Genomic DNA, 22,635 nt, shown 5'->3' with positions numbered 1-22,635 from the left:
CTGTGTCGTAAGTCTTCCATTGTCAGCCATTGCTGCTTACTAGTATCCTAGCGGCAGTATCGTGAATTACACGTCATTTCGTAACTCATTTGTTTTTCCAAGCTCTGCTGGTACTGCTGTAGAGATCCCAGCGGGATATCTAATGTGCGTCGTAAATTGTGAAAGAAACAATTGGTAACACATTTCGTGCGCCACCCTGTATGTACCTGGTAACCAAAATAGCAACTAATTTTTGCAGAGTAAATTGGATCCGCATTAATGCATTAGTATATCTACCAAGTGTCGCTGTCATACGATGATTACAGCCCACTCTGGCCCTCCATGGGTAGCTACACTATAATTATAACTACACGGTAGGTGGAGCAGATAGAGATATAGACAGGTTGTTGTACACTCCTGGAAATTGAAATAAGAACACCGTGAATTCATTGTCCCAGGAAGGGGAAACTTTATTGACACATTCCTGGGGTCAGATACATCACATGATCACACTGACAGAACCACAGGCACATAGACACAGGCAACAGAGCATGCACAATGTCGGCACTAGTACAGTGTATATCCACCTTTCGCAGCAATGCAGGCTGCTATTCTCCCATGGAGACGATCGTAGAGATGCTGGATGTAGTCCTGTGGAACGGCTTGCCATGCCATTTCCACCTGGCGCCTCAGTTGGACCAGCGTTCGTGCTGGACCTGCAGACCGCGTGAGACGACGCTTCATCCAGTCCCAAACATGCTCAATGGGGGACAGATCCGGAGATCTTGCTGGCCAGGGTAGTTGACTTACACCTTCTAGAGCACGTTGGGTGGCACGGGATACATGCGGACGTGCATTGTCCTGTTGGAACAGCAAGTTCCCTTGCCGGTCTAGGAATGGTAGAACGATGGGTTCGATGACGGTTTGGATGTACCGTGCACTATTCAGTGTCCCCTCGACGATCACCAGTGGTGTACGGCCAGTGTAGGAGATCGCTCCCCACACCATGATGCCGGGTGTTGGCCCTGTGTGCCTCGGTCGTATGCAGTCCTGATTGTGGCGCTCACCTGCACGGCGCCAAACACGCATACGACCATCATTGGCACCAAGGCAGAAGCGACTCTCATCGCTGAAGACGACACGTCTCCATTCGTCGCTCCATTCACGCCTGTCGCGACACCACTGGAGGCGGGCTGCACGATGTTGGGGCGTGAGCGGAAGACGGCCTAACGGTGTGCGGGACCGTAGCCCAGCTTAATGGAGACGGTTGAGAATGGTCCTCGCCGATACCCCAGGAGCAACAGTGTCCCTAATTTGCTGGGAAGTGGCGGTGCGGTCCCCTACGGCACTGCGTAGGATCCTACGGTCTTGGCGTGCATCCGTGCGTCGCTGCGGTCCGGTCCGAGGTCGACGGGCACGTGCACCTTCCGCCGACCACTGGCGACAACATCGATGTACTGTGGAGACCTCACGCCCCACGTGTTGAGCAATTCGGCGGTACGTCCACCCGGCCTCCCGCATGCCCACTATACGCCCTCGCTCAAAGTCCGTCAACTGCACATACGGTTCATGTCCACGCTGTCGCGGCATGCTGCCAGTGTGAAAGACTGCGATGGAGCTCCGTATGCCACGGCAAACTGGCTGACACTGACGGCGGCGGTGCACAAATGCTGCGCAGCTAGCGCCATTCGACGGCCAACACCGCGGTTCCTGGTGTGTCCGCTGTGCCGTGCGTGTGATCATTGCTTGTACAGCCCTCTCGCAGTGTCCGGAGCAAGTATGGTGGGTCTGACACACCGGTGTCAATGTGTTCTTTTTTCCATTTCCAGGAGTGTAGTTGATGTTATCTTTTTACACGATAACAGATCTCGGTTTGCTCGCTATCTGAAGTTCAAGTATTTTGTAGTTTTCCAGACCCCTCTCGTGACTGTGCGTCGTAAGCTTCATTTGCGCTGAGTAACGACTATGTTCCCGGTATACAGTGGCTGTCCTTTACCGCGCTGCTGTGTGTTACAGGTGGGCAGGAGGGCGAGCCGGAAGTGCAGGTGGTCCGTCGCCTGGAGTGGCTAGCACAGCCGCCACTCCACACCCTGACTCCACTGCAGAGGCCGGTCAGCACCGTAGTCATCAGTGAGTATCCCTCCCAGATCCTTTTCTCAAGATCAACCAGGATAGCAAACCTCCACCTGCCTTTGTACGTAACACAGATTCCTTGTGTGTCCAAGAGTCAAGGTCGCTACACGTAACACGTCAGATATTATCAGCAACACTCTCAAGATTATTGTCTGACGTGTGCACAAGAATATCGCCGTCACATGATGTAAAGATATGTAGAATGACTTAACCAATATTTTCAACAGCTGCATTGAATAAAAATTCACTCTAAATGTGGATAAATGCAACATAATAAAAAAAATGGCATGAACTAAATAGTGTTAAATTATGGCGGTGTTAATAAAAATCAGTTACATATAGAGAGTAACAACGGAAAACTAGGCGAAATGTAGCTCAAGCATGAAATCAACCACCTTCCTGGGAGACAACCTCCATTCTGTCCAGTCTGACTATGTAAGCCTAGACCAGATACGGTTTATATTCAGAGAAATAGTATCGACGGCAGTTGAGAGATGTACACCAAATTAATAAGAGATGGTACACAAAGCGGGCGAGATCATTATTGCAGAATCAACGAAAAAAAGCTCGTCCCCAAGACTGGCAAAGTTTTACAAGAGCTCGAAATTTAGCGTGAACCTCAATGCGAAACGCTTCAATATTTTCCACGACGAAACTCCGTCTCGAAATCCGGCTGAAAACCCAAAAAGATTTTAGTCGTATGTGAAGAGATTTAAATTACATCAGTGGCAAGACGCAAACAATGCCTTCACTACGCAATAACGTCGGTGATGTTCAGAAAAGGTTCAAATGGCTCTGAGCACTATGGGACTTAAATACTGAGATCATCAGTCCCCTAGAACTTAGAACTACTTAAACCTAAGTAACCTAAGGACATCACATACATCCATGCCCGAGGCAGGATTCGAACCTGCGATCGTAACAGTCGCGCGGGTTGGTGATGTTTCTGGTGATAGTGTCACTAAAGCAAAGTTACTAAACGCGGTTTTGCGAAATCCCTTCACAAAAGAAAGCGAAGTAAATATTCAAGAATTCGAATCAAGAAGAACTGCCAACACGTGCAACTTAAAAGCAGATATCCTTGGCTAGAGAAGTACCTTGGAACACTTAAGAAAGGCAAGGCTTCCGGTCCAGATTATATACCAGTAGGGTTCCTTTCGGAGTATACTGATACATTAGCCCCACACTTAGCAATCGGCCTCCTACAGTGCTGGGTCTGCAGCTAGTGGTGTAGTGGCTAGCGTTGCTGCCTCTGGACCACAGGGTCCCGGGTTCGATTCCTGGCCATGTTGGGGATTTTCTCTGCCTGGGGACTGGGTGTTTGTGTCGCCCTCATCATTTAATCATCATCATCATCGTCATCGCCGTCGTCGTCATTCGTGACAGTGGCTTAATTGGATCGTGTGCAAAATTAGACTGTGTAAAAATTGGGACTTTGTACGGGCGCTGATGACCACGCAGTTGAGCGCCCCACAAACCAAACATCATCATCATCATCAGCACTGTGTTGGAACGTGCGGACACTCTCATTCCAGGTGATCGACAGATCATAAAGCAACACTTCGCTACAGAAGTTTATGTCTCTGTTGGTGGTGTTGACACACTCGTCCATCGGTCGGGGTACTCAAGGGCGTGTGCCCGCTGATTTCCTCGCCGCCTAACAGAAGATCATAAAAAGCAACGAAGGACTTTCTGTGCGCAATTGCTGACGCGTTAGAGGCTGATCGTGACAATTTATTGTTGGGCATCAGCGCAGAGCGGTAAACTCATGCATACGATATTCTGCGACTATGAAGGAGTTATTCTGTTTGATGTCCTGCCTGTTAGTGCAACGATGAACTCTGAACAGCATTTTGCTACCCTTACGAAATTTAAGAAACCACCATAACGTATTCGTCACAACAAAAATTACAAACGATCTTCTGCGTGGAAAAGCAAGCTATCACACAAGTCTACGCAACCGAGAGAAGCTCACAAACCTTCATTGAAACGTTCTTCCTCACCCATACTGCTGCCCGGATCTCACACCTTCCGACTTCTGTCTGCTTGGTCCAATAAAGGATGTACTCCACGGGAGCCAGTGCATGGATGGCGGAAAGGTTATTGATGCAACATGTTGTGTCTAGACAAGACAGCCTAGACACAAGGAGAGGAAGCCGAAAGGCACGCGCTTAATCTCACGCAGGCTGGCGTGAGGTCTGAAACAGGATACGTAATGAATGCTATAAAGAAAAGTACGTAGCTTCTGGAATACTTAACTTTAATCCACATTTGTAGAACATCGCTCTTGATGATACATTAATAGAATCTCAATATCTATACTGGTAATGGCGCCTTGGTAGGTCGTAGCAAATGTAGCTGAAGGCTATGCTAACTATCGTCTCGGCAAATGAGAGCGTAATTCTCAGTGTACCATGGCTAGCAACGTCGGCTGTACAACTGGGGCGAGTGCTAGGATCTGTCTCTAGACCTGCCGTGTGGCGGCGCTGGGTCTGCCATCCTGACAGTGGCGACACGCGGGTCCGTCGTATACTAGCGGACCGCGGCCGATTTAAAAGCTACCACCTAGCAAGTGTGGTGTCTGGCGGTGACACCACACAACAAGACGTTGGTTCTGATGTCGACCAGTAGAGTGGTATCGGACGGACATACAGGCTCTCGCAGTAAGGTGGCGTGGGGCCACCGCATTGCACGGAGATTGTGTTGAAAAATAGGTTTTTTTTAGCAAAGAGTGGGCAGTGATATGGTGTATTGGAATTCTGAATAAAAGCAAACTGCTTTCAGAAAAAAATGTCATGCATACCAGCTGAACGCCTCTCGGTTACTGCGCTTATGTTGCTTATACGCCAGGAAAATATATCACTTGTCAGTGTGTGGGTGTTATTTTGACGAGTTGCGCAACGGATTGATCTGACGAGTACCCTTTGGCTCCTGCAAGAAGCAATTTCCACCCCACAATACTACAGAAGTTTGACAGACGCTCCTAACGTACCAAAAAGAAATGCCTGAAAAACTTTCAGCAATAATTATTTACTGGAGTCGTCTGCTGTAAGGAAAACACACAAAAATATTCTATTTTCTTACGTAACTAGTGGGATACTTGGGTACTGGAGTATTGCTAGTTAGTGTAAGAAAAACATTAAACGAACGGAAAATGTTATTTATTGCAAAATCTGAGAAAATCAAGTGAAACTTTTATTTATAAACTGATACACGAATTTCCAGTTTCTTTTTGGAATAGGAGGTTACCTCTTATGGATAGGAATCCTGTTAATGAAATTTATATACAAAGTGTGGGAAAGCTCAATTATCATTTTTCTTTAAGCATGTTACTTACTCAGCAGAATGGCTGAGAGCCACACCTACTCAATTTGAATAATTATCCGATTGAATTTTTCTAAGTACGGTCAAGGCTGTCACATGAGAAATGTAATGGAGTGACATGAATGAAGTATGTTATTTCTAATGGAGGAAAGATGGGACTCATCTACATTGTAGTGCACAATACCGTGAGCTGCGGCGACTGCTGCTTGAGCCAATTGAACTCTCACTATGCCTTGATGAAGTCAAGGACACCTATCTGCCCCTAGTCTAACTATTGGTGTGGTACACCGATCAGATAACCAGTCCACTGTGATGCCACTCAATGTTCGCTCACAGGTGCTAACTAATACTCTGTCTGTGTTCACACCACACATTAAGTGTCACTGCCAACACAGCGAACAAACGCTTAATCATGAGCAACTCAATATAGAGTATCACTCCGATTCGCTAGTGACAGAGGTGCTCTCTCAGTGCAGTACTGAGTAGAGACTTTGTTCCTCGCTCTCTGCGTACATGCACGAGCGCACTTGCTCCCGCTCCCGCTACATGTTCCTGCTTCAAGAGCATGACCGGAGCAACCCCTCTCCATGCAAAAAGTGAAAGGCTATATTATCCATTTGTCTTTCCCTCACTCCTCCGGCTCATTGCATCAGTAATAGTCCGCCAATCAGCGTTACTCTTACAAATGGGAGAATGGCGCTACATTTAAGCAGACCAATCCGGAAATATATAGCATTTGCGTTAGGCATTTACTGTCCACCTGTGAGAACTCTGAAACTGCACACTAGGTCCATCAAAAAAATGCGTATACTGGGCTCTCCCAAACAATACAGCGAGTTATGCTTTTAAGGTGAACACGCAGGCCATTATCCCTTTTCTCTGGCAAAACTGTTTTGGTCCCTGGGCGGTCGGCTGGCCGGTGCAGCTGTATGCTAACGCACCCTCCTACAGACTTTCCAGCGGGCTGATTGCCTCTGCCGAACAAAAACTCCTGTGGCCGTCGTGTCTTGAATTTTTGTGTACGCCACCCTCGACTTTTTAGTCTCGGTGTGCACTTGTGATTTATTTATTAGATTTGCATATGGGTTAAATGGAAATATGTAAAATTGACTCTACCCTATCGAGTTTGAGCTCAAATGAAACGTCTTGATATGCAGAATACGATGGTGAGGTCGGAATATGTAAGAAATGAAGGTCAGGAGACCACACCACCTGACACACTCTCATAAGTATTCCAAGGGAGGTACGACCACTTGAAAGTAGAGAGAAAAGATATAAGTGTAGGTTTCAATGATTCAAAGCACACAGGAGAACACATAAGGCAGGTGAGGAATGTTCTGTCTGCCCTAGTGTCTTAGCTCCAGAGTGAATATGGCAGTGACTGGGGGCACTGTCATGTAGTGGCCACATTACCGTTCGTACCACAAAAAAGCAGCCTCAGCCATGGGAATCATAGATATGCTTCACCTGTGAGGTGTTGAGGAAGGATGTCTGGTCCCACGAGGCGATTGCCAGTAATCCTCGCCCACACGTTTAGGCTGAACCAGCGCTGATGGTTCACTGCCACCATACTATGTGGACTCTCCATAGCTGGCAGGTGGATGTTGAGAAACTTGATGTTACCTCCACTGGTAAAGGTAGCTACATCTGTGAATAGGATGGATGATGGAAGTCACCGCGTCGTATTGGCCTATATGATGAATCAGCAACAAAACTGTCGTCGTGGATGTAAGGAGGAGTGCACACGTTACAGATAGTGGCAACTGCATGGAAAATGTTCCACATGATCATCTGGCTTACACCTCATGCTGGTGGGCCACCTGCCTGTTACTGATACTGGGGTCACTATTACACATCTTTTATCTGCACCTTCATGTCGTTGAGCCTCCTTTGGAACGCATTTTCGACTGTATTGTCATATGAGCCATTTTGCTCCTTATTCTCTTGGAGAATTTTAAGTGCCGGAATGCTCCACCTCAACTATATAACTCCCAATCTTACCCTCCAGCCATAAAAATCACTTGTATAAAACTTGAAATGAGAAATCGTTTTTTACAAAGCACTGTTCTGAAATTTTGGGTTTTAAAAGAAAATTTCTTGTAATCAAACAATCAAACTACGAAACTTAATATAAGTAAAAGGTGCTAACCTGTAACCATTTAGCAGTGTACTTTGTCCCCTAATCCTGCTCCCCACGCCCGGGTTCCCGGGTTCGATTCCCGGCTGGGTCAGGGATTTTCTCTGCCTCGTGATGGCTGGGTGTTGTGTGCTGTCCTTAGGTTAGTTAGGTTTAAGTAGTTCTAAATTCTAGGGGACTGATGACCATAGATGTTAAGTCCCATAGTGCTCAGAACCATCTGAACCATTTTTTGTAATCCTTCTCGGTACATACCGGCACGGGTCGGTAGTCTTCGTGACTATGATGTCACATTTTCAGTTTCTAGCAAATGCAACGTTAAACAATAGCACTGTATCTGCTCGGTGAAAGTGTGTCCAGTGTTAACTAATGAAGCATTTAGCAATGAATAACGATAAAAGTACTCCTGGCCCATCGGAGTCACATACAATTCTGACTTCACGAAGATTTAGGAAAAACAAAACACGATGTGACATGAGACACGGAATTAGATGTTTAGTAAATGCTTTAGTATAAATGTCGTCATTTTTCTTCTACTCATTGAGTTGTATTACAGTTGGACTGATTTAAGTTCATATTGATTACAGCAAGAAAGCAACACGAGGTATTACAGGGCGTGAGTCGTGTTTGGGTAGCTCAGTTGGTAGAGCACTTACCCGCGAAAGGCAAAGGTCCCGAGTTCGAGTCTCGGTCCGGCACAGTTTTAATCTACCAGGAAATTTCATATCAAAGCAACACATTTGAACACGAAACGTCGCCTTCCTACTAAACCGCTGATGTTGTTGGCAGTCCTAAACCAAAGACGACATGTACCGATCGCAACTTAGGAACGAAGCTCAGTTTATCTTGTGTATACTGTACACGCACACACACACACACACACACACACACACACACACACACACACACACACACACACACAGCCCAAGTACTCAATACTTGACTGAGAAATGGAGAGTAACAGCAGGCTCTTTTTTTTTTTTTTGGGCCAGAGCCACTATACATTTCTTGAAATAAGACATTTTCCTGCATATTTTTTTAAAATTTGAAATAATCACTTTATTTCATTCTTAGCGATTAACTATCGTCTGTCAGTAAAACTCTTAGCGTAAGCATGAGACTATGTTTAGCAGAAATAGCATTTCTTAGATGGATATCTAATTTACAAATATGAGAGGATGCTTTCATAAGCATAAACTGAAATGTTTTTTCGTCCATTCTCGAATTTTTTTCATAGTTCTTTACGTCCTCGCACTGCAGCCCAAGCAATTCTGCTGAAACCTTCGAGATTCTCTTTTCGTTATTCACAGTTTACCCACAATCGCTTCAATTTCTCTTTATTTCCAAAAAAAGTAATCGCTGTTACCTTTACAATAGACGCTATCTCCACGTTAACGAAAAACTATAGTGAAAAATTTTACCAGAATGTAATGACGTTAGTGAGGTACATTTCTCAAGGAAGTGTTATAGCATCTTTGGTTAAGGTCTTTGTAAAATTCTTACAGTCCTGTCATGCGGAAACGCTTTGCAAAGCTGTCAGTGTTTGTCAGAGCTTTGCGCGTGAAATCACGTCAGCAACTTCGCGGTTCATATTTCGTAAGAGCAGAAGATATGCGGCTAGCGTAGTGGAATTGGGAGAACGTGATGCAGAAACCACTTTCACAGGCTTGCCTAAAACAACTTTACAGTGAATCCTTTCCTGAGCTACGGATGCTTCAAACATGTGCTGCACCATCCCACTGAGTTCGCTCGTTGTTCTTCAGTTAGAGAACCACAGCTAATGGAAATATACTTACTAAAAAAATAACTTTCCGATGATCACTATGTGGCAGTGGGCTACTTTCAAAACTGTAGGAAGATTCGTGCATCTGCCCACGTATTTTTCCGTACAGCGTGTTTGACTGTTTCGTGTCCAAACGAAAGGTGCGGGGTAAAGGACAATAAAACGAGCAAATAGTCCTAACCAGCGGAAAAAATGAGAAGAGACGAATATGCTCATATTTGTTAAAAGACTCTGAAAAGTGGAGTACCAGCTGTCTCATTCTACGTCTACATCTACATCTATATTCCACAAGCCACCTGACGGAGTATGGCGGAGGGTATCTTGAGTACCTCTATCGGTTCTCCCTTCTTTTCCAGTCTCGTATTGTTCGTGGAAAGAAAGATTGTCGGTATACCTCTGCGTGGGCTCTAATCTCTCTGATTTTATCCTCATGGTCTCTTCGCGAGATCTACGTAGGAGGGAGCAATATACTGCTTGACTCCTCGGTGAAGGTATGTTCTCGAAACTTCAACAAAAGCCCGTCCCGAGCTACTGAGCATCTCTCTTGCAGAGTATTCCACTGGAGTTTATCTATCATCTCCGTAACGCTTTCGCGATTACTAAATGATCATGTAACGAAGCGCGCTGCTCTCCGTTGGATCTTCTCTATTTCTATCAACCCTATCTGGTACTGATCCCACACCGGTGAGCAGTATTCAAGCACTGCGCGAACAAGTGTACTGTAACCTACTTCCTTTGTTTTCGGACTGCATTTCCTTAGGATTCTTCCAATGAATCTCAGTCTGGCATCTGCTTTACCGACGATTAATTTTATGTGGTCATTACATTTTACATCACTCCTAATGCCTACTTCCAGATAATTTATGCAATTAACTGCTTCTAGTTGCTGACCTGCTATATTGTAGCTAAATGGTAAAGGATCTTTCTTTCTATGTATTCGCAGCACATTACACTTGTCTACATTGAGATTCAATTGCTATTCCCTGCACCATGCGTCAATTCGTTGCAGATCCTCCCGCATTTCAGTACAATTTTCTATTGTTACCACCTCTCGATATAGTACAGCATCATCCGCAAAAAGCCTCAGTGAACTTCCGATGTTATCCACAAGGTCATTTATATATATAGTGAATAGCAACGGTCCTACGACACTCCCCTGCGTCACACCTGAAAAAACTCTTACTTCGGAAGACTTCTCTCCATTGAGAATGACATGCTGCGTTCTGTTATCTAAGAACTCTTCAATCCAATCACACAATTGGTCTGATAGTCCATATGCTCTTACTTTTTTCATTAAACGATGGGATTCTACGTTCATCAGCACCTTTAAAACTTTTCCCAAAAATTTTGGCGTACACGAAACAGTACTGCTCTTTTTAAGATGCAACTCACCTCTCATTCCACAAACTCCCCTAACTGTAATTCGCTCTTTCTATACCACAACCACTGTTCAAATGGTTCAAATGGCTCTGAACACTATGGGACTTAACTTCTATGGTCATCAGTCCCCTAGAACTTAGAACTACTTAAACCTAACTAACCTAAGGAGATTACACAACACCCAGTCATCACGAGGCAGAGAAAATCCCTGACCCCGCCGGGAATCGAACCCGGGAACCCGGGCGTGGGAAGCGAGAACGCTACCGCACGACCACGAGCTGCGGACAGCACAACCACTGTCTTCCAGTATTTATCACTTTTCGGTCTCTTTCCCGCAGCCATTGTCTCCTTCTCTCTCAGCATAAAAATGCGCGAAAATGTTCGCGTGCCAAAATTTATGGGAACATTTTTAAAGGTGCCAAGTAAGATAGAATGAGAGAGGGTGTACCCCCCCCCCCCACTTTAGTCAGAGTCTTTTAATAAACAAGACCACATTCGCCTTTTTTGTGCTCCTATAGGAGCATTTTTCCGCTGGTTCCCTATCTTATTCCTGCTGCTACTGAGCATGTCACTCACATCAAAAGAACTTTATGAATCAGACAAACTTTTATAGTTTACTTATGTGAAATTGAAATAACGCTAAATTATATAATTTTACACCTCAGATCCGATTTTATGGGCACAAAAACATTGCATGTGCTTCAGTACTACATTAACGTGGGATTCCTAGAGCACATGTGATGGTAAAGGAAACACTGTGCAGCATACTTCCCTGTGCTACGTCACTTAATAAACTACGTTTTCGCTTCACACCACGAGTACAAATAGGATACCTTTGAATCTCTGTATCTGGAAACAGATAAAGATAACGAGAAAATTTTCAAGCTGTTCCAGATCGGGATCTTAGGAATACATCGTAAAAATTTCAGCTATTTACTGTGCATAGCCGTCTTGAAATCCGCCGTCTCAAAATCAATATGAGAAAATCCGCAGTCTGCGTTCCTATCAGCATCAGTTCAATAATTACGGAATAAAACAGCTGATCGTGACTGGTAGCAATGGAATTTACCGAATTGTAGAAGTAGCTTCGACGGAAAGCACATCAGGGTTAAAGCTGCTGCTGAATCTGTGTCAACATTTTATAATACCAATCCATAATCTTATTGGCTGTTTTTAGATGCAAATGGATTACTTTTATCAGTTGACGTTTGGAAGTATGACCACATCAGTGATGGGAGATTGATTAAAGGAAATTGTTTCAGTAAAGTATAGTTTCAAGGCGCACTCTCGTTTCCGGAACCAAAAGAGATTGCCATAAGAGAATTAGACATAGATTGTTTTAGTTTGTTTTTAAATAAAGTGTTTACTGTGTATTTTTTTAAAAAGATATGTAGAAACGTTCCTAACCAGATGCTAAATAGCTGTGGGATCAAGTTTTGAAAAACTTCCACGTTTCTCTTATTGCTGAGAGGTTGCATTTTGCATCTTCCTATGCGACCTAGCATATAGACAAATTCCAATTCAGTTACGACGGATTCTGATAACGAGTTTTTTTTAACATGCGAGTAAGGATAAGACACATGAAATAATTACAAAAATGCGATATGATGCAGTTTCTGAAGAATTCCCGGCGTGATTGATCGATGCCTGGATAATGAGGACATGTCTAACATACTTCTTGATGGTTTCAAGATAAATATGTAATTTTTTAACTGTGTTGTAATCGTGCAATACAAATTAAATGAATGATCGATAAGAATGAGGCATCGGTAGCAGCCAGCATTATCATCTATTACAGGATGTGACAAAGGATACTGTTACCCCCCTCGCTTCGAGAACAAGTTGCAATAATGGCATCACTTCTGTTGCATCACATGAATGAAGCCACGTTATCACCTTGGACAGTTACCTTATAGTAAATAGTGTTTTACATCGATAAACATGAAATATTAACCAATCCACGTCCAGTAAGCGCTGCTCCAAAATGGATTACTAGGTAGTCCGAGGAAGAGTCGGAGTCATTAGTAAAAGATTAGTTTGCTTTATTATGATTGCGGGACATTTACAGACAAAACTGCAGAAAATAGGAATCAAGATGGAACAGCAAAATTAACAGAACTGTACATGTGTACGGAACGCATGAAAGACCTTTGAACTTGCCATCCTTCCAAGGTATTTTAAGAATCTCACTTACAAAATAACCAGTCACTGCATTTCTTTTTCTTATTAGTGATTTATTTCTTCTTCTTTCAACGAAGTTTGTGGCAGAATCAGACCTTCTTGCAGTAAATGTGTCTTGAAGTAGGTGACTTCTAGAACACAATGTGCTTTACTTAACATCAATTAGAAAATGACCTCTCACATTCATTGCTCGCTGGAACAAAAAATGCCTCTGAGCACTATGGGACTTAACTGTTGTGGTTATCAGTCCCCTAGAACTTAGAACTACTTAAACCTAACTAACCTAAGGACATCACACACATTCATGCCCGAGGCAGGATTCGAACCTGCGACCGTAGCGGTCGCGCGGTTCCAGACTGTAGCGCCTAGAACCGCTCGGCCACGCCGGTCGGCTAAAATATGGCTGCCACTGATTATTTAAATCACGTATGTAAGAGGAACATGGGAAAGATCTCTGCATAGCGCACAGCTATAGTCTTCAGTGTGGCGTGTCGTATCGTAGCGCACCGCTGTCAAACGTCAAAATTCATAATCTATTTACTCTGGACTGGAAAGGCTCTCTTTCCAGTGTTAAAAAGAGTATAGTTTACAATTGGTATGAATCCATGTATGACCTAAAATACACCAAACCTAAACTGTCCAGCAACTATATTTTCACTTCAAACTTTTCCAAATATATGCGGCAGTCAGTTAATTTCGAAATATCAAAATAACTACAAACAATATGGAAAAGAGAACTATTTCATTATCAGCTTGCGAAAGGATCAGTGATACTTGTTGTTCAAATGGAGTGCTCACACTTCCTTCTTAGACTGCGTTCAGTCTGCAGCGGCCGGTAGCCCGCGTCTAGGAAAGTTTCGTCGCGCGGCTGTTAATTACAGTAGGCTGCGAACAGCCACAGCTGCAGATTTGTTCATGTTAAAGCAGAAAATTAAAACTTCCCGAAATAGCGAGAAATGGGTACGTAAGTTGACGTACTTAATCGAGAGTAGCCTTATGATGCAATCACAAATCGAATAATATTTTTATGGCGTTATGTTTACAGATGCCTAAGCTTATTGTATTACACCTATGACAAGCCTCCTGGAACCCACTTGTCGCTACTGTCGTCTATTGCAAAACAGCGGAAGCAACGTTGTAGACCTAATGTATTTCTGGTCGTATTTATGAAAGCCGATAATCTTGCAAGCTGCATATGCATCATAGGAAACAATGCTGGTGAAAAAGTCTCTTGTCCAATCACGTTAATGTGATCACTTGTCCAAAAGGCCGTAGACCGGACTATCTTAAAATATCGCTTAGCTCTCGTGCGAGATAGAACGTCATGACTTGACAAACTGTTTCTGCTGCCACTTCTCCGTGCTTATCGAAAGATACCGGGTTATTCCAAAAACAACGAAAAAACAGGAATGATAAAACTGGTTCAATCTTACCAACATTAAACGGATTTTGGCCGCGACCAGCAACAACATACGATTTCCCAACTTAGTGTATAGAGTAATACAGTTAACGCCAGCTAATAGGACAGTCACTATCGTTGTTATTATCAATATCGCGCTTAATTACATAATTCCTTAGGGTTAGGCTGATATTCAGTAGCAGCTCCATCCTTCATACTTTTATCCTTACTCCAGAAACTTTTTCGCAAATATGAGGGCAATTTATTATATCGGTAAAACATTTTCTTGTTTTTCCACATTTTCGTAGACATTAACTAATGAAAAGATTTTTGTTATTTGGTGTAGTATGGGAAGATCCTTGGAAGTATAGCAACTTTCCTAACGACTGTACGCTTTCACAAAAATATGGGCGACTTGAAAATTTTTGCACCTTACCTACTGACTGAAACTAATTAAAAATTAAATCTATAAGTACAAAATATAGTACTCATTCCTTTAGTATTTAGTTCCTGATGCTACAAAAGATAACTGACCTATTTCATCATACACTCCTAAAACTGATGAAGAGTTTCTCTTCAGGGGTTATGCTCTGGCGAAAATCAGTATCCTTTCTTTCTACTTGATCCTTTACGAGTTGTAACTCTCATAAGCAGAAGAAGAAACAGACAAAGTGTATGAGGATACTGTAGGTGTAACTCTGTATCTGAAGCGAGAGAAAATCTAATACTCATAAGTGGCTGAAACGTTGTAGTGGGCGAAGAAATAGATGACAGAATTATGGGAGGATGTGAGATCGATAGCAGGAATGAGTGAGCAGACATTTCTCCAGTAAATTTCACCTATTAATAGCGAATACACTGTTCAGAAATCACAAGAGGAGAAGGTATACTTCGAAAAGGTCCGGGGATAGGAGAAGATTATTGATGGATTACATCATGGTCAGGCAGAGGTTCTGAAATCAGATGATTTTATGACGTACCCAGGAGCGGGTAAATAGAGTCAAATTCTAATTACGTAATCATGAAGAGAGACATACATTTAAGAGAATGGTAGAAGAGAATAAATGTTGCAAGAAATTGGACACTGTATTGCTGAGAAATGATGAGAAGCTATAGCTACAGCTCTAATAGTGACACTGTTGAAGAGGAGTAAAACGCCAATCACGGAAGCTGGGTACACATAGGCACAAGACAGGTAGCCGCAAAGAGATTGGGTAACAGAAGAAATAAAACTGATCGATGAAAGAAGGAAATACAAAAACGCACAGGAAAATAAAGGAATACAACGATATAAATCAATTAGGAATGAAATAAGTTGGACATTTAGGGAAACCAAAACAAAATGGCTCTAGAAAAAATTCAAAGAAATCGAAAAAGAAATAATTATCGTAAGGACATTAAGTGAAATTAAAAGCAAAAGCACCAAAATCAAGATAACAAAAGAAATTCTACTGTGAAACGCAGAGGACAGACATATATGTGGAAATAGAACCCTGATGGCCTGTACAAGAGGGATAGCAGAAGAAATGGAAATCGATATGGAAGATATTCTCCATATATAAGAGTATCGAGTCCCGTTTCTTCTGCTATCACGTCATCAGACAGTTGCTCTCTCTTGTAGAGGCCTTCAGTATACTCTTTCCACATGTCCGTCTGACCTCAGAGAGCTTAACGAAGTTCTCGAAGACTTGAGACCAAATAAGGTGAAAGGCATTCTATCGGGATTTCTAAAATTATCGGGAGAAGTGACTACAAGACGACAATTTAAGTTGGTGTGTAGAATCACCTGCATAGTTCAGAGTGTAGGAAGGGCTGAGAGGTGCGAGAACTATCGCATGATGGATCCAAGTTGCTGACAAGAATAATATACACATGATGGAAAACAAAATTGTCTGTTATATACAACAATCAGTTTGGCATTACAGAGGCAGTCATGACGTTTCCCTTGTTAATGAAAGCAGATGTGTTCAAATGTGTGTGAAATCTTATGGGACTTAACTGCTAAGTTCATCAGTCCCTAAGCTTGCACACTACTTAACCTAAATTATGCTAAGGACAAACACACACACCCATGCCCGATGGATGACTCGAACCTCCGCCGGGAAAGCAGATGTCCTCAACAGCTGCAATGTTAGTGTTTATTAAGGCTGCCATTTCTCTTGTTTACGATTTTACAATACAACGGAGAGAGAATTTAAAGATTTAGTTTAGAATAAAACAGCAAAAAATGACAACGACTGACAGACGGAATTCACTGTTCTGTTCATCAAAATGCGCTTTGTGCTAAATTAGTAGGCATGCAGCACGTGAAGGTACTGATCATACAATGTAAGCTTTCACGGCCGGTATTGTCTTCACTTAAAACTTCCGGGCTGATAGGCCGTGGTCGAAGTATAAAACACTCTCCTGACGTTTCGTCTCCAACTGCGGGAGACATCCTCGGAGGTAAAGCGGCGAACTGCAGTTCGCCGCTTTACTTCCGAGGATGTATCCCGCAGTTGGAGACGAAACGTCAGGAGAGTGTTTTATACTTCGACCACGGCCTATCAGCCCGGAAGTTTTAAGTGAAGACGTGAAGGTACTGTTGGTATGCATAATAAAATTTCTGGAGTCATACGCGTTGCTTGTTAGCTGCAACAGTTATCGAAGAAACTGAACGAAGAGTATGGAGCCTTTCTATATTACTTCAGACTATGTCGCCTAATCAAGGGAAGTTCCTGGAACGCTTTTGCGATTTAAAACTTGATGTTAAATTCACGAAGGAGAGAAGAGTGCAGGAACGAAAATTATAACATTCGAAATGGGTTTCAGACCCCGCATTTGAAGTGTACTTGACTGCACACTGCCCACAGTACGACTTTGCAAGGTGAGAAACAACTTATTTCTGATTTGATGGGGATACATTGTGGAAGGGACAGATTCTCACGAGCAACAGCCTCGACTTAAGCCCACTGGCATTAAAGAAAACGCAAGGTTTCAAGAATTCATTGTGGCCTTGAAATAATTAATCGGATAATTTTCTAAACGTTGTGAAGACAGGCACTGCTAGTCTTATATCTGTTTCAAAGGTGTTTTCGAGACCGTTAAAAGCGCGACTGTGCATGTAACTGTTGACCTCCAAGGTAACTTTCGTTTTAATGGCAAATCATTTTACGTCAAAACTGTCCAGGGCGTTCACATTGCTTTCCTTAGATAGAATTTCCACGTCTCTGTCATGAGATTGCGAAAGTGCTACAGTATTTTGATCGACATATTTGTGTGTTAGGCCTTTCTTCGATTACGAAACTAAGCAGGTCATGATTATGTGGCAACTTCTGTCCGAAAATCTGTGAAATTGTCTGCATCAGTCCATACTCTAACAGTTTGTACTTTACTTTTACTTGAGCTTCTGTCCCGCAGTTTGCGCAGGGTCGGCACCGATACAATCGGATTTGGCACGGTTAGTTCAAAAGGGTGGCCAGATGCTCTTCCTGTCGCCACCCCTTACCTCCCAGGACAGAATCAGCGTACCCCAGCTGTCTTCATCTAGTGTAAATCATGAAATAGTGCGAACGTGTTTCAAATGTCTGCGAGTCGTGTAACTGAGATCGGACGTGGGGACCAGCCCAGTATTCACCTAGTGGGATGTTGAAAACTGCCTAAAAGCCACATTCAGGCTGGCCAGCACACTGGCCCTCGTCGTTAATCCGCCAGGCGGATTTGATCCGGGGCCGGCGCGCCTACCCGAGTCCACGAAGCAGCGCATTAGCGCTCTTGGCGGATGGCGGGTGTACGCTAACACTTTTTAACAGAAACATTATATTATGTCCTCCGTGCCCCAAAAATAATTAAATTGTACTGAAATTTTGTTTTGTTTGTGATCTGTGTTGCCGAAAATGGGTGCGACTGCACTACTATTTAAATGTGGCACGTTTGCAGTTTCCCTCTCTTCCCCTCCTTGTGCTGAGACAACGTGTGTTGTAGTGGAGGAAGTTTGCAGCCCAGGCTAAGTGCTATGGCTCTCGTGCCATGACACTGCTCATGAACAAAAACCTTGCCTGACGTTGGTCTAATGAGTACAGAATATGGATTGAGAGTAAACTGAACAAAGACGGAAGTAATGAGAAGTAGCAGAAATTAGAATATCGAGAAAACTAACATCAAAATTGGTGATCACAAACTAGAAGAAGTTAAGGAATTCTGTTACCTTGAAAGCAAAATAGCCCATGGAAAAAGAAGCGAGGAAGACATAAGGAGATGAGTGCAGCAAAAGTGGGCATTCCTGGCCGATAGAAGTCTACTGATATAAAACATCATACTTCCATGAAGGAATTTCTGACTACGTGCTTTTGGAGCCCACTGTTTTATGGTAGTGAATCATGGGCTGTGATAAAACCGGAAAAGAAGAGAATCGGAGCATTGGAGATGTAGTGTGATAGAAGGATGCTGAAAATTAGGTGGACACAAGAAACCAGAAGTTCCACAAAATAATAAATTAAGGAGTGATAGGAAAAAATGTTGATATCGGGCAATAACTCGAATGGTTTTGAAGAGAGCTGTAGAGGTTTAAAACTGTAGCAGAAGATTCATAGATTGGACGTACATCCAGCAAATACTTGAAGAAAAAAAAAACTCGCTGTAGAGCAGACAAAACGCCCCTTTTACGGTACTTTGCAAGAATGTATCAATCATCACTGATTATAATTTATATTTTTTGGAGTAACAGAACTCTCGTCCGTGCAGCCACACGCGAATAATTTTATCAGAGTGAACGCAGCTTTAGAATGTCTCCACTTTTAGACAAATCAAATCGAGCTGTTTACGTCCAATGACGTTCTTCCCAAACGAGGTAATCTGTACAACTAACGCTGTATCATCAGACTTGTTGAATTTTCCACAAGTGGTACAAGGCAGGTCATTGATCGCGTATAAATCGAAGAGTACTGTAGCTGATATAGATCTTTGAAGGAAGCTGTCCTTCACTGTGACTGTTTTTCTTGTGCCATGCGAAATGCTGATGTATGGAAAGTAGCTCAGTGTGGCAGTCATTAAATTTCTTAGTTTTGTCCACCCAGCCGTAGGTTATCGTAGAAGGCGAATGGATCGATTAAAGCTACTGATATTTTAGATTCTTATAGAAGGTAAGATGTCAGTTCAAGTTCCTGCCAGCAACAGCTTCACTTGTTTCAGAAGCCTGTGGTTGCTTTGTTTATTACTCCCTTAACTCCGTTAGGTAATTGTTCTATTCATGGCTCTGATTGAAAAGAATGGCTGGATGAAATCATAGGATCGAGTCGCACATGTCCACTTACATGCCCAGCAGCTAACTTGCTGCAAATAACGACCTGTACCTGTGATTCTGCAGTCATATATTCTATGCCTTGGCTAGAGTTGCGAATTGATAAAATAATCGGAAATATTACATAAATGGGAAATGAATAATTAATAAAAGGGTGTTATTCTGGCTTCAGATCTTTATATAGAACGACGTTTTTTCAAGAAATTAATCTCAGATCAACAGAAAGTGGTCCTATGATTACCAATTATAGTGTAAACAGCAACCATATTAAAATACAATAAAGTAGCACTAAGTGCGTAGCAAGAATGGTAGCAGAATCCCCAAGCGAAATTGTCATCCAAGACGAGTGAAAAATGAAGTCCATTTCTTAACACAGTACATGAATATTCACCAGATAAAGTAATTCAGAGTTCAGCATGACAATTTACTCGTTAACACACGAGAGATAGCGATTAGAAAGTCATACTTAGTTTAATATCACGTCTAAATGCAAGTGGAAGTGTTAGTGCTCCCTAATGGAGCACATTCAGACCACGTGAAAGTTAATGTCCCTTCAAAAGTTAAAGTATTCTAACGGCTCTTCACCCCCCATGATCTGCCACCCACACGATAATCTCACACGTTACCTCCAGCAAGTCTGCCTTCTTCTAGATCTCGACTTGAATTGTTCCGACTCGCTCCCCTGTGTGCACCATTCAAAAAGTGTCAGTCTCTAGTTAACTCCAGTAGTGTTCCACTAAAGCCTTCTTCTCCATTGGCTGAGGGCCACCCCCACCAAACATATATCGTTCCTAAGTCCTACAGATATTATTTGATTCAAGTCGACCTTTTTCCATGCTAAAATAATATGTTGTAACAGTATTTAAATAACAGAAATATTATAATAACTCTGCCACACTCAGACCATTTACAATAAATTAAATAACAGTTTGTACATAAATAAAAAAGCCAGATTTCTTGCACACGAGTGATCACGTTAAATGACAGCAAAATGTTATTAAATATTGTATGAACACTTACTTATATGTGCTTGGTTTTGGCATTGTTTTCAGTGGTGGTGTCAGATAACCCATGGGACTGACCATGGTTTTTAATACCGATTGTAAACATCTTAAATAAATTTAACGGCAAAAATAGTTACACATACCTTAAATAACTACACAAGAGTATCAAGATGTGAGGTATTCATGCTGCATTCAGTTGCTGCATTATCGTATAGGATACAGTGCTCTGACAAACATTTCTACACCGACATATACATATACACTCTGCAAGCCACCGTTTCCTACGTGCATCTGCATAATGAAAAGGACATAAATATGTAAAAAGTCAGTAAATAAAATAGATACAGATGTTTAGCTTTCAGGATTTATAGCTATAGTGCAAAGCTATCATTTGAGACGCTGTATTCTGAAATCTCACGAAGTGTTTAGAAGGCGTTAATTTTAAAGTTTATTTCGAAGATATTCAGTCACTATAAATTTTTAAGTGACTTTGGTAGTTTTTAACATATTGAAGACATTATTTTTCTCATTGGATGTGCCTCATTTTTCTGAGATCACAGATGTATTAAGATTTGCTATACCACATAACTGTGCTGAATTTCTAGGAGCTGTAAGTAGCCATGTTTCAGACTTGCTTAAATTGCGCCATTTCTGGTCCGTTTCCTGCTCCATATCCATGCCAGCAACTGCAGATTCGCTACTCTGGGTTTACCCATTATTCGCCTTCTGTCACTTGCCTTTGCACCTTGGGGAACCAAAAGCGGTTGATTCGGCCGAGGCGGCCACGCTAGCCTCTGGGACTTGGACCCACTGGCTAGAGTTCAGCTACAAACAAATTCCTCTTGTGTCATACCAGTTCTCGGTGGCCGACAAGTGTGACAACAGCTGATGCCTCTTTAGTTAGATGACAAGAACGCTTTTGAAACTTCCTGGTAGATTAAAACTGTGTGCCGGACCGAGACTCGAACTCGGGACCTTTGCCTTTCGCGGGCAAGTGCTCTACCAACTGAGCTACCCAAGCACGACTCACGCACCGTCCTCACAGCTTTACTTCTGCCAGTACCTCGTCTCCTACCTTCCAAACTTTACAGAAGCTCTCCTGCGAGTTCGAGTCTCGGTCCGGCACACAGTTTTAATCTGCCAGGAAGTTTCATATCAGCGCACACTCCGCTGCAGAGTGAAAATCTCATTCTGGAAACATCCCCCAGGCTGTGGCTAAGCCATGTTTCCGCAATATCCTTTCTTTCAGGAGTGCTAGTTCTGCAAGGTTTGCAGGAGAGCTTCTGTTAAGTTTGGAAGGTAGGAGACGAGGTACTGGCAGAAGTAAAGTTGTGACGACGGGGCGTGAGTCGTGTTTGGGTAGCTCAGTAGCCGGCACGGTAGCTCAGCGTGTTCGGTCAGAGAGCCGGTTGGCCTCTGTAATAAAAAAACTGAGTGGAAGGATCAAGCACCGAACTTGAACATGATGTCTTGCGACGTCCGCAACGACCAGACGCAACGATCAATAACGAACAAAATGAAAAAAAAAAAAAGTTGGTAGAGCACTTGCCCGCGAAAGGCAGAGGTCCCGAGTTCGAGTCTCGGTCCGGCACACAGTTTTAATCTGCCAGGAAGTTTCATATCAGCGCACACTCCGCTGCCGAGTGAAAATCTCATTCAAGAACGCTTTTGTTTCTGGCTTAATTTTAGTTTCAAGTGATAACAGTTGCTAACAGAAACTCTATGAAAAACATTCGAATGCTGGAACCACAATTCGTTACTTCTTCATAAATTATTGCATGTAAAATAGTCTAAAAGACATTGAAGGCTGCAAAGAATGTAGTCGGCGATTCGCTGTTAGACAATTACGAAATTTATAGCTGTGAAATACGTCACGTGGCATGCGAGCATTAGACGACTTCCTCTGTCAGTGGGCAACATCATTTTGCAACATACTGATAACATTATAATTAGTGCGGAAAGCTGATGAAGCCGTTTGTCACCGGTAGTGTGACTGTTTCCTAGTGTATAACAGCTCACAACATAACATAAAATTTT

The 22,635-nt window shown here is 42.8% G+C and overlaps 1 protein-coding gene across 1 annotated transcript in view; it reads left to right on the top strand.

Annotated features, from left to right (window-relative positions):
- LOC126188731 (peptidoglycan-recognition protein LE-like) overlaps positions 1-22,635 on the top strand; it is a 93,293-nt gene that overhangs the window by 52,619 nt on the left and 18,039 nt on the right. The window contains exon 4 of the mRNA XM_049930339.1: positions 1,996-2,109. Coding sequence (XP_049786296.1) covers positions 1,996-2,109 — 114 coding nt within the window. The remainder of the gene's footprint in view (positions 1-1,995; positions 2,110-22,635) is intronic.

This window comes from Schistocerca cancellata, chromosome 5 (assembly GCF_023864275.1).
Source record: "Schistocerca cancellata isolate TAMUIC-IGC-003103 chromosome 5, iqSchCanc2.1, whole genome shotgun sequence".
Taxonomy (NCBI): Eukaryota; Metazoa; Arthropoda; class Insecta; order Orthoptera; family Acrididae; genus Schistocerca; species Schistocerca cancellata.
The sequence above is the reverse complement of the archived record's forward strand: the minus strand, read 5'-3'. Positions and strand labels throughout refer to the sequence as shown.